This window comes from Cervus elaphus, chromosome 9 (assembly GCF_910594005.1).
Source record: "Cervus elaphus chromosome 9, mCerEla1.1, whole genome shotgun sequence".
Taxonomy (NCBI): Eukaryota; Metazoa; Chordata; class Mammalia; order Artiodactyla; family Cervidae; genus Cervus; species Cervus elaphus.
Window position 1 is genome coordinate 97,521,220 of NC_057823.1, and position 12,590 is coordinate 97,533,809.

The window sequence follows — 12,590 nt, forward strand, 5'->3', positions numbered from 1 at the left end:
TCTACATTTCATGCAGCTTCAAAGGCCCTCACTTTACTAACCCACTCACTCTGAAATTAACAAACAATCATTCACACTCGTTTTTCACAGCTTTCCAGTCTGAAAATTATCTTCTAACATACCCTAAATAAAGAATATTTTCTTTATACGCAGACCATTGCTTTTAATAAGAATCATTTATTGTATATTTTTAAGATGGAGGGTTAATTAGTACAGTACTATGCATAACCTCATTCTTAAAAAATTAAACACAAATGGATAAAAATGGCAAATCAGAATGAGCATGTAAAAAGACAAAAATTAAGCATATTTTTAGAGAATGTTTCCTGTCATACCTATGTACTGATGTTTTTCTCCATTTTGTCTTTAAAAATGTATGGCTTGTTCCCTTTCTACGTAATTGTTGATTCTTACAAATAATGAACATATTTGCCATCAATTAATAAATGTTACATACAGTTGTAGATTTTTCATTCAACTCAGCTGATTAGTTGCCTGAAATATTCAACTAAACACAGCACTGTTAAGAAAGTTGAGTCCATTCCATTTGTCTCAAAAATGTAGTATTGAGTTATGAAATTTTCACAATAGGATATAATGCGAATGTCCCAGCTACAAAGTGATGAATGGAAATGTCAACCCTGATCTGTTAGCTGTATTAATATTATGACTTTAATAAGCATTACAATTTTTTTTATTAAATGTTATATTGTGGAATAAAGTAATCACTTATACTAATAGTGGAAAAAATGATAACTCTTACAAAAATGTATACCAGCATTGTTTTATCACTTTTATAAAAATTGAGTTATTCCACAAGTTATCTGACATACCAGGAAATGACATTCAAGATAACTATCTAAACAGGAATCACTGCTGTTAAAAAAGGGTTGGGGGGATATAGAAGCTCTGTTTAGTACACATAGTGTAAATTTTAGACCTAACTGGATAAAAGGAAAATATTAAAAATATATCTATAGACAAATATCTGTACATCACTCCCACAGCTAATGTATAGACACATTTAAGAATACTGTAGGAATATATCAATATACTTATATTTGTCAAAGTTAAGGTTCAAATGTGTTATATCACAGCACACATCCAAGAGTGTATGCCACAAGATTAAAAAATTCCCACTGAATATAACAAAATAAAAAAAAAATCTGTAAATAAATATAAGGCATTCTAAAATAATATCTGCAAAAATCAAGAGTCCAGCAAAGATTTCTATTATCTAAATTTTACTTCATATATTCATATATTCTTCAAAATAGATTTTTAATTGTAGTGCCACAAATTAACAATGTTCAACTGCTTACCAAAATACTCTTTTCTGGAAACTAAATGTTACTACTTAAAAAAAAAAAAAAAGTTAGGTGCTTGAGGGAATAAGAATGCAGCAGAAAATTACAGGAGCCCACATATCCTTTTTCTTAAATTTAATTTGTCATATATAAGGTTTTTATATACAATCAGTGTGCATTGTAACAGTTTTTATTAAAAGTCAATCAAGTTTATCTAAAATGTTACCTGGCTGCATAGCACATTTGACATTATTGCCCACATGAAAAGGAAAACAAATGGATTTACAATAACTTTTGGCCTTTTGGATTCTGAAAGTGTTCATAGACCTACCCTTTTAAACCAAATGCATCTGAAACAAATGTTTCCAGAGCATGCAGTTTAGATTTTACAGATCATCTCACCATTCTGTTACACAATATTGACTAAAAAAGGGCAAAGGAAAGAAATAACATGTATCTAATAAAACAGTCAATATAAAAAGGACTGTAATGGAAGTAAGTGGCCCCTTTCCCCATTTTTTACATTCTAAACAATGATTCCATCAAGACAAATCATTAAAAAGTGTTATTACACTGATATATATATATATATATATATATATATTTAAACAATAAGAAGGCCTGAGTTGGTAGGGAAAGGAACAGTCAAAAAAAGCCTGAGAAGGGGAAGGAAGTAAGGAAAGCTCATTTAATTCATTTACAATAATTTACAGTCATTGTGTGTGTGTAAAAAGGCATAATAATAGATCACAAACAGGAAATTCCTGGCTATTTTACAGATATAAGTACAGAATTTAAATATTCAAGCTTGTGATGAAAAGCGGCAAGGTGGTCGCAGTGTACAATGTAAACAAGTAGCTTTGGAAAGTGAATAAAGTCCTTGAGTGTGTTTTCTTTATTAAGAAAAGAACTCTCTTTCATTCCTTCCTGAAACATGATCACAGGTAAGAGTAAAGTTCATATACAAACATAATTTAAATGGACGTCAGTCTAAAATCACTGACTTAAAAACAGTTTTATCCAGCCTACATGGAAGGGCAGTGTTGAGGTCCCTGTAATAGTAAACATTTTCCATTTCTTTAAAAAAGAAAAAAAAATAGTACTACAATATTTGTAGTACAGTGCAGCATAATCCTTAAATATAAAAATATTTTCTCTTCTGTTGGGATAATAGACCTTGCATCCTGGAAAGAAGTAACAATACTGCTACTGACAGAAGATCTGTTTATCTCTTTCAAGTCATGTAAGGCAATCACTGTGTTGGTTTATGATATATGGCTGAAAGAAAAGTCCAGAAAGACAGCATCAGTTCTTGTTATGTCTTCCGACTGCTCCAGGCATGCTCAGGTGTACTTCTGTGTTCAGCTGAGTGCTCAAACGGGGACCTGGAGCCATAAGGAGACCTCTGGTCTAGTGGAGATCGGGGGCCGCTGCTGGGAGCTCTGTGGTCCATCTGCCAATCCGAGTGATACCTGTAATCCCTGGAAGATTTATGGTGTGTATATTCAGAACCTGATCGATGGTCTGAATGTAACCGGTGGTCTGAATGAGAACGATGATCAGAATGAGTTCTGTCTTTTAAACTTCCTTCCAAATTTGATCTGTGGTCTCTACTCCTGTGATCATCCAGTTTTCTGTGTTTCTCTCTATCACTGTAATATCTAATAAAAGAGAAATTAGGAATTTTAAATTAGCAATGCTAATGAAATGTTTCCAAATAAATCTTATTAAAAATGAAACAAAAATAATGCATACTTCTAATTGTATACAAATTCAGTGTTTCATCACAAAATTTCCTAAGTGAGTTCATTAAAAATCACTGAAAAATTATCTCTGCATGTCTTTGGAAAAACTATTCCATTCATAAAACTAAAGTGAAACCATACAAAGCACTTCAGATGGCATTTAACTTCACATGGCCATTTAAGAGTGTTTACTACTTTTTCTTCTATGCATCATTTGCATTAATGCATCCTTATTGGAATTAATTAGAATTAAGATAACTATATCCATCTAAAATACCCTTGAAATCAGAGCCTTTTGAGTCTGCAGCAGGTAAAATAAATAAAAATCTCTAAAATAGTCTATGATATATATATTTATGAAAGAGAACTTTTACTGGTTGGTGATGCCTATTAAAAGCTTCCTTTATCTGATTATCTATATAGGAAGATTTGATATATAAATCACAGTGAAATTTACTCCACACATAAATGTGTGGCAGTCTGCTAAAAATCTATGGAAGTTTAATGAAAAGTAATTTCTAAGATGTTTGCCTTTTCAAATAAAATACACCAAACATGACTTAATGGTTTTTTGTTCACAAAAGGTCCTTATTATAAGCAATATAAACTGTTATGCAAGTCTGTGAAATTATAAACATTTACCACTACAAATATGGCTTTTCTTTCTCGCTGTGTCTTTCTAAGTTTATAATGTGGCCGTGCTTCTCAGAAGAAATTTCAGTGAGCACAACTAAAATAAAAACAAACCTTTTAATTTCTTAATTTCTGATCTTTTACTCTTCTGGGTATTTTTATTTGGCTTATTAAATGAAAATATTCCCTTATCAACAGGAGTAAAATGTATTCTGTTATTATATTCTAGTGTTTACTACTTAAGACTTCAGAATAACAGTAACTGGAGAAAACTTCGTGATTTCAGGACTCTCTTCAGATTGCTTTGATTAAATTTAACCTCAATGAGTTGTTTTCACATAATTATTCAAACAAAAATTAGTTTTTTTTAATGCAATGGAACGTAGAATTCACCATCACACTTCAGCCACAGTTCACCAGTCTTTTATTTTACCTCACTATATTTTGAAAAGTATTTTAGCCGATATTCTCCAAACCAACAATGAATCCCATGACTACAGAACTCCCTACACTAAATATTTTCTTACTGTATACTCTGACCTTAAATTTATAATTAAAAACCCATTTTTTCTTATTTAACCTTTATTTTACATCAGACGTGTTTTGATTACCTGAAAACTGAATTGGTCAATAAAGTCAAACACAACAAATAAAGACATCAATATGCAAAATTTTAAAACTGTCAAGTTTACCTGCTGTCTTGCTTGTAGTGATCCCAATCACGATGCTCTTTACCGTTACTAAAAGAAGAATAAGGTCTCTTTCTAGAGTCACCCTTCTTGTGCGAATCTCCCTGATGTCGGTCTTTATGATGGTCATGATACTGAGATACGTGTCTGTCAGATGAGTAACTGTCCCTGCTGCTGTCATCATGATTTGTATTCTCTTTTAATCTTTCCACATCTGTTAGATAAAAGTGCCCAACTTCCGTTAATGACTTAAAAAAATACATGATAAACAAAAGTAATTTAACTGCTAGATTATAAGAACTCCTGTTTCAGCTCCAACCAACAAAAGTGAGAAAGTCAAAGTGTTAGTCACTCACTCCTGTCCAACTCTTTGAGACCCCATGGACTGCGGCCAACCAGACTCCTCTGTCCATGGGATTCTCCAGGCCAGGATACTGGAGTGGGTAGCCATTCCCTTCTCCAGGGGATCTTCCCAACACGGATTGAACCTGAGTCTCCTGTACTGCAGGAGGATTCTTGACTGTCTAGTTCCCAAATACAAGCAGTTCAAGCCCTTAGAAAATAGTTTATAAAAAGCCATACTAAGGCTTATGAATAGGTTTACTTTAATCTGAAATGTGAAGAATCACAATGAAAAATGTAAGGTCCATTTCCTTCTCAGACTATACGTTTATGACTCTTGCACAGAACAATTATTCAATTAATTAGATTAATATAATTAATCTATTAATATTAACTAATCTGTTAATATTCCAAATAATTTTTTAAAAATATGATCAACAATTCTATAATTTCTAGAAACTGGTACTAGTGATTTATGAAAAGTTAATAAGCTGAAAAGGATTATTAAGATACTACATTTAATATGGGCATATATCATCTAAAACACCTCACCCTCCCAGCAAAAAAAAAAAAGTCAGTTTTCAAACTGACTTTCCAAAACAATTAACAAGACTGACTTACCTGGATTTCTAGTCACTTGAGTATTCAAGTTGCTATTCTGGTCATTATTTTGCTAAAATAAATACACATGTGTAAGAATCTTTTAAGTGGCTTCAAACAATGTTGTAAAACATGAAAAAGAAAATCCTGATACTAAAAGAAGTTCTCCCCTATTAGAATGTATAAATGTAACATGAGCAGATATTTTTTTTTCTTTTCATTTATTTTTATTAGTTGGAGGCTAATTACTTTACAATATTGTAGTGGTTTTTGTCATACATTGACATGAATCAGCCATGGATTTACATGTGTTCCCCATTCCGACCCCCGCCCCCCCACCACCTCCCTCTCCACCCGATTCCTCTGGGGCTTCCCAGTGCACCAGCCCCAAGCACTTGTCTCATGCATCCAGCCTGGGCTAGTGATCTGTTTCACCCTAGATAATATACATGTTTTGATGCTGTTATTTTTTAAAAGCAGAAACTATGGGTCCCATGACCTCTTTTTTAAAAAACTGAAGTAATTTTAGACTTGAGAGAAAAGCTGCAGAAATAGTACTGAGGGTTCCCACATGCTTTTCACCAGTTTCTCCTAATGTTAATGTTTCTTATAGAAGCACAGTATACTAATCAAACCTAAAAATTTATATTTTAGTATAACACTCTTAACTGAACCACAGACTTTATCCAGATTTCTCGTTTCCCACTGAGGTTCATCTTCTCCAGAATCCAATCTGGGCTCAGGTGCTCCTCCAATCTGGGACAGTTTTTCTTGTCTTCCAAGACCCTGACACTTGATGAGTACTAGACAATTATAGAATATTTCTCAACTGGGGTTTATTTGATATTTTCTCATGGTTTGACGTGTGATTCCTTTTTGCCAAGAATTCCACAAAGTGATATACCTTTTCAGTACACAGTACAGGGGGTTCATGATGTCAATATGTCTTATCACTGGTGACATTAATCTTAACGGCTTGTTTAAGGCGGCGAAGGCAGGTTTCTCCTCTACAAAGCTATGATTTTTCTCTTTGTAATACTGCAAGGAGATCCAACCAGTCCATCCTAAAGGAGATCAGTCCTTGGTGTTCACTGGAAGGACTGACGCTGAAGCTGAAACTCCAATAGTTTGGCCATCTCATGCGAAGAGTTAACTCACTGGAAAAGACCCTGATGCTGGGAGGGATTGGGGGCAGGAGGAGAAGGGGACGACAGAGGATGACATGGCTGGATGGCATCACCGACTTGATGGACATGGGTTTGGGCAGACTCTGGGAGTTGGTGATGGACAGGGAGGCCTGGCGTGCTGTGATTCATGGGGTCACAAAGAGTTGGACACGACTGAGCGACTGAACTGAACTGAACTGAATCAATAAAGATCTTGGAGGAGATACTTTCAGACTATGCTAGTGTCTTGTTTTCTTGCCCACTAATTTTAGCTTTCCTTGGAGGATCTTACCTGCAACAATTTTTACTGTGGTATTAATACTTTAATAGAGATTTTCTATTTCCCTTATTCCTTCTACATTTATTAGCTGAATTCTTATATAAAGAAGAATATCTGTTTTAATAACATAAAGAAAAATGATGCATTTACTTACCTGAGATTCCTGCCGTTTTTTAATAGCATGCTTATATAATTTATGTAATTTTCTTGCATCGAACTCAGTAAACTTAGATACAAAAATCCACAGGTTTCTAGAAGAATAAAAGGCAAATTAGTCTGGTGGAAAATACTTAGTTTTTAATGAAATCCCTTTAGTATACACAGAAACACACACATCTTAGCCCTCTCTGGAACAAAGTCTCAGGATGTTATTTCTAGCATTAAAAAAGAAAAAAAAACCTCCATAAGTGGATAAGATTCCCAATAAAACTAGACAGTGTTAACTTTTACTTCTCTTCTAAATTCCTTCATTTTATAAACTTCAGATTTGAAAAGTAGTAATCAATCCTAATTTGAAACCAAAGAGAAGTAAACTTACAAATCAGGACGGGATTCATATTATGGTTCAGATTAGATATAAAAGGAATAAACTACGTTAGTAGTTCAAGTAAAATATCATCAGAAAACATGGATTAAGTTTGTGAAAGAGAAGTCCTGAATAATGCATTAAAAGGCTACTGTCATTTTATAACTGTGATATAATGTAATGTCATAAGAGTAACGTGACCAGACTCTGTAAGCCCAGGACAGTATTCCATGTTTACGCCTTTCTTCTCATCCCAATGCTGGGATTAGGATTAGTAATTGACCATGGTAGTCCTTCACAAGTTCAGAGGCAGTCTTTGGATTCGTCCCAACACAGCTTCTTCAGAGCCACTGCTAATCAGTGACATGTGAGTTGAAGTCTGTCTGCCATCACTATAATAGTAATAATTTCATATATTTACAATTTTTCTTGACCCTCTAGCTTTCCAGTAGGTACGTTAAAGATTTTGAATCTTGCTTACATAAACAGAGTAAAGAAATTACTAAATAGCCAATGATGAAGGTTTAGTGGACTACCCAACATCAATATCTTTACTGAGTTCAAGCAACAGATTTTAAGGGATTTTTTTTTTTTTGGCTGTGCTGGATCCTTGTTGCTACGTGGGCTTTTCTCTAGTTACGGTGAATGGGGGCTAGTCTTTAGCTGTGACGTGTGGGCTCCCCGGTGCAGCGGGTTCTCTTGTCGCAGAGCCACGGGCCCTAGGTGTGCAGGCTTTGGCAGCTGTGGCACACAGGCTCCCGAGCTGCGGTTCTCGGGCTCTGGAGCACAGGCTCACCAACTGTGGAGCACGGGCTGAGCTGCACCGAGGCATGCTGGATCTTCCTGGGTCAGGGACTGAACGCATGTCTCCTGCACTGGCAGGTGGATTCTTTACCACTGAGGCACAAGTCCAGATTTATGTGATGTTTTAAAAATAGTAAAACCCTGTGTGTGCGAATAATGACTTCCCAAATGAAAGTCATCTCTCAGTGATACTAACAGAAGAAAGAAAGTCTAAAAAAGCAAAAATCCTTAGCTAGAAAATAACTTTTCTCATTCCTTTATATGGGAGAAATAAAATTATATAACAAAAGCACTTAATTTGGGGATTTCTTAATAGCCAAGACATATTTCTCTCAACTACCAGGCATCAATTGCCCAGGACTACAAAACATACACTGTTACAAAGTCTTGAATGAGATAACTGCATAAAGTACCTAACCTGTAACCATCCTTCAGGTAGGCAGTCAAATGTAGCAGAGAATTTTTAAAATAAACAAATGGGGTAATGAGACTAAGTGACTAGGTAAGGCCAGAAGACAATGTTCCTAATTGTTTTTTCACTAAGATCAAACATCCCCAGCCTTCTGATTTTGAACACAGATATGTGTGAAGAGCTGCTAGCTAGTAAACTACTAAACTGCTAGGTGATAGTAAGTTTTGGAAATCAGAAGACTGTGCGTCATGCAACAGCTATAAAGTCACCCCAGCATGTGCGCGCAGAGGCGGATACCTGTGATTCCCACAAGAGCTCTTCCCAGTGTCGCTACGTCAGCTGTGGCCCTCTCAAGTGCTTTCTTTTCTTTCTTAGTCTGTGACGGCTATTTGCTTAACTGCAGTATAAGATGGACCTATTCTTCATCAATATTTGGGTTTATAATTTTACAAAAACTGTAAAAATGTATTGTAGTTTAAAGAGCAGTCACTCAAACCCTTATATTTAATGTGCATATATATGTGTAATATTCTCAAGATTTGTTTCTCTAGTAATACTTCATATAGCCTGTAAATTTTGGCTACTTAAGTAAAATATGCAGCATATTAACAAGGCTTATCAAGTTATCAAGACTAATATTAGCAGGCTAATTTAAACTAATGGAACATTTTCATAATACACATGCATAATTATTTTGTTAATTTTTCAACATCATGAAAGTTTTCATACATCAAAGATACAAAAGAACTTTACAATGATCACCCATATACTTAACACCTAGATTCTCTTATTAGCATTTTACTCTGCCTACTTTATCCCATATCATTCCATATAGCCATCCCTCTGTCTCTCTAATTTCAGTTTGCATTTCAAAGAAAAAGTATAGGTATTAATGTATCTCCCCCTAAACACTTCATGCATATCAATAAGTAGAGTTAATATTACTTAGTTTTTTTATTTGAAACATTCTTTAGACAGTACTATTCTCTGTAATCAATTATCAATGAAATGAAAGAAAGAAGGAATAGCTAATATCAAGTCATTAAAGCTATCAGATAGTGGTTGGGGAAATCAAATCATTCAACAACTTCAATACTAAATATATTAAAATCTTTGTAATTTATATATTAATTAGCCAAATCCCATTGTTATTCATTGTTTGACATTAAACTAAAACAGCTTCTTTTGAAATTAAAATATCAAAAAAAGCAACTGAGAAAAAAATGGGTGGAGAACCTGAGTATTTTTCTAAAGAAGACATACAGATGGCTGACAGGTACATGAAAAGATGCTCAATATCACTAATCATCAAGGAAATGCAAATCAGAGCCAAAACAAGATATATCACTTCACACCTAACAGCTATTATAAAAAAGGAAAAATAAGTGTTGGCCAGGATGTGGAGGAAATGGAACCCTCATGCACTGTTGCTGGGAATATACATTGGTATGGTCACTATGGAAAATAGCATGTAAGTTCCTCAAAAAATTAAAAATAGAACTACCTTATGATCCAACAATTCCACTCCTCTGTACTTCTCTGAAGGAAATGAAAACACTAATTCAGAAAGATATATGCACCACCATGTTCACTGCACCATTATTTTACAAAAGCCAAGACATAGAAGCAACCTAAGTGTCCATCCATAGATGGATGAATGGATAAAGAAGTGGAATTCTCTCGCACACACACACACACAAAGAAATATTACGCAGACCTAAAAAGGAACACAACCTTGCCATTTGGGACAACATGGATGGACCCGGTAGAACATACAACAAAAACAGGCTCACAGAGAACAAACTAGTGGCTGTCAGAGGGCACGTGCACAGATGTCCGAGCGAGACAGGTCAAGGGCATTAAGAAGTACAAACTACCAGTTACAAAATAACACATCACTGGGATGTAACATACAGCACCAGGAAGAGTCAATAGTGTAAAACTCTGTACGGTACGTAATCTATACAACTACCGAATCATGACGTTGTATACCTGAAACTAACAGTGGAAGTCAATTGTACTTTAATAAAGTAAAATGCAAGTTTTGTCTTGTTTAAAAATACATGAAATTAAAATTGTGACTAATGTTATTGGGTTCTATTAATGTATAAAGTACTTGAGTTATTCGTTAAAGATAATGAGTACATTCTAGTTTTCACTTTGTTGTTTATTACAACAAAAAGCTAAAAAGAAACAGCATGTCTTTATGTGCCCCCCTCCCCACAAGTATCAGCATGTCTTTAAATTTTTAAGAATAAAGTGTTAGGGAAATGGTCATCAGAAGATGTTAAAGTGTTCACTATAGGTATGACATTAACCTTGAAATAAAATTTATAAGCAAACTTCAGTTCAGTTCAGTTTGGTCGCCCGGTAGTGTCTGACTCTTTGCGACCCCAAGAACTGCAGCACACCAGGCTTCCCTGTCCATCACAGGGACAAACTTAGAAAATTAAATAATACCCAAGTGAAGTGAAATCCACAGAAGCTGAGAAAATTCAACTAGTCCTTAAATGAATTTATAGACTATCACCATTAAAAGAGTAAAGAGGTAGGGAATTAATAAACTGTGTTTTTGTTAGTAATTTCTCTTTAAAAATACCTTTTCCATAGAAAAAAATCTAGTTGAAATCAGATTCTGGTCCCAATTATATCACCTGCTAAACTGTGTGATCTTGGGCACAACTCCAGACCTGGAACTAGTGCAGCGTGAGTGCCTTGTTAAAGTTCGTGCGCTACCTGCCTCCTTTGCCATCCCCCAGGTCCTGGCCCTACAAGGTTGTTTACCTGAGTCCAGTTTTTTTTCTTCTGTAAAGTGGAACTAATAACTGTTAAGACTTCCTAAACAGAGCATTTTTAGAGCGATCTTAGAACGATGCATAGGAAAGTACAAGTGAAACACATTATTATGCTTATCACTAGATTACAAGTGATTTTTAAATAAAAAACTAGTGTCACATTTCCTCATCAACGACTCATGTTTATATACAAGCCAAAATACTTGTATATAAACATCCATAAGCAAGAAATAAAGCAGGTTATAAAATTACGGTTACTATAAAAATTTGCTTAAAGTCAACTGCTGTATAATCACGGATCAATTCTCCATAACTGCAGGAAAGGTCTTAACCGTTCTTCCTTTCGTAGAATCAGAAACCATAGCTGTGTTCTATGGGGTAGAGTAGGGGTAGGGTCGGGTGATCAGAAGCTCAACCTTTAACACAAGGGACTCTTACCCTTGCTTCTACATTTTCCCCCAATTTTTCTCCAAGACAGCACTGAGTAAAAACTAATTTGCTCTTGAAATATTCCTCAGTTAGGGTCTTTCTGTTCTCCTTTACCATTTAAAGGAATCTGATACAATCAGAGACAGTGGCAGCAGGAATAAATACCAAGGAATATGAAATCAAGGTAGATGAGTGGGAGGGAAAAAAAAGGTAAGTTGCCCAGCTATGTAGAAAGACGAATAAAACCTTGAAAGTTAAGGGCGAACCAAACGTCTCTTGGCTATTTGGTCTCTCTTCTTTTAGAGGTTTTTTCCTCCCCCTTTCCTAGTAACTAAACCTGAAGTAACTACTTGTATTAGTCAACATGTAATTTCAACAAGATGCTGCACACTTCTAATCTAAAAAGCCAGTAAAATCGATACTCTGCCTTCTTCATAAACTCAAAAATCTAAACTCTAATTACATGAAGGTTTACAAACTGGTATGTAGTACACAAGTATTTTCAGAGAGAAACTAAGCTCCTTTTACACTAAAGGTGGGGAATAATTTTAATGTAATCCTTTAATTAAATTCAGCTTTAAAGATAACTCACTGCATTTCTTTTATTTTCTAATTTTATCTCAAACAATCAAGAATATGTTCAGGAATCAATGACACAGAAAATTTAACTTTGGCTCTTAAATATGAAAAGACAGAGAATGTGGCTGTATTCTCACTTAATCCTGGTATATATAGTTGAACTCCTACTGTATTCCTATCCTGTAGTTCTGTACTTTAGAGGTCACTGTATGAGTAGATAAGAGTTTGAAAAAATGGAATAATTCTCTTTTATGGTATTTAGGAAAGCATTAAGCTCCAGTAT

The 12,590-nt window shown here is 34.7% G+C and overlaps 1 protein-coding gene across 4 annotated transcripts in view; it reads right to left on the reverse strand.

The window, feature by feature from the left end:
* Window positions 1-157: 157 nt before the first annotated feature.
* CHD1 (chromodomain helicase DNA binding protein 1) overlaps window positions 158-12,590 on the reverse strand; it is a 76,486-nt gene continuing 64,053 nt past the window's right edge. For all 4 annotated transcript variants that reach the window (XM_043913687.1, XM_043913689.1, XM_043913688.1 and 1 more), the window contains 4 exons: window positions 6,917-7,013; window positions 5,338-5,389; window positions 4,378-4,588; window positions 158-2,968 (listed from right to left, as the gene is read on the reverse strand). In XM_043913687.1, the coding sequence (XP_043769622.1) occupies window positions 2,623-2,968; window positions 4,378-4,588; window positions 5,338-5,389; window positions 6,917-7,013 (706 nt within the window). In that variant the 3' untranslated portion in view covers window positions 158-2,622. The remainder of the gene's footprint in view (window positions 2,969-4,377; window positions 4,589-5,337; window positions 5,390-6,916; window positions 7,014-12,590) is intronic.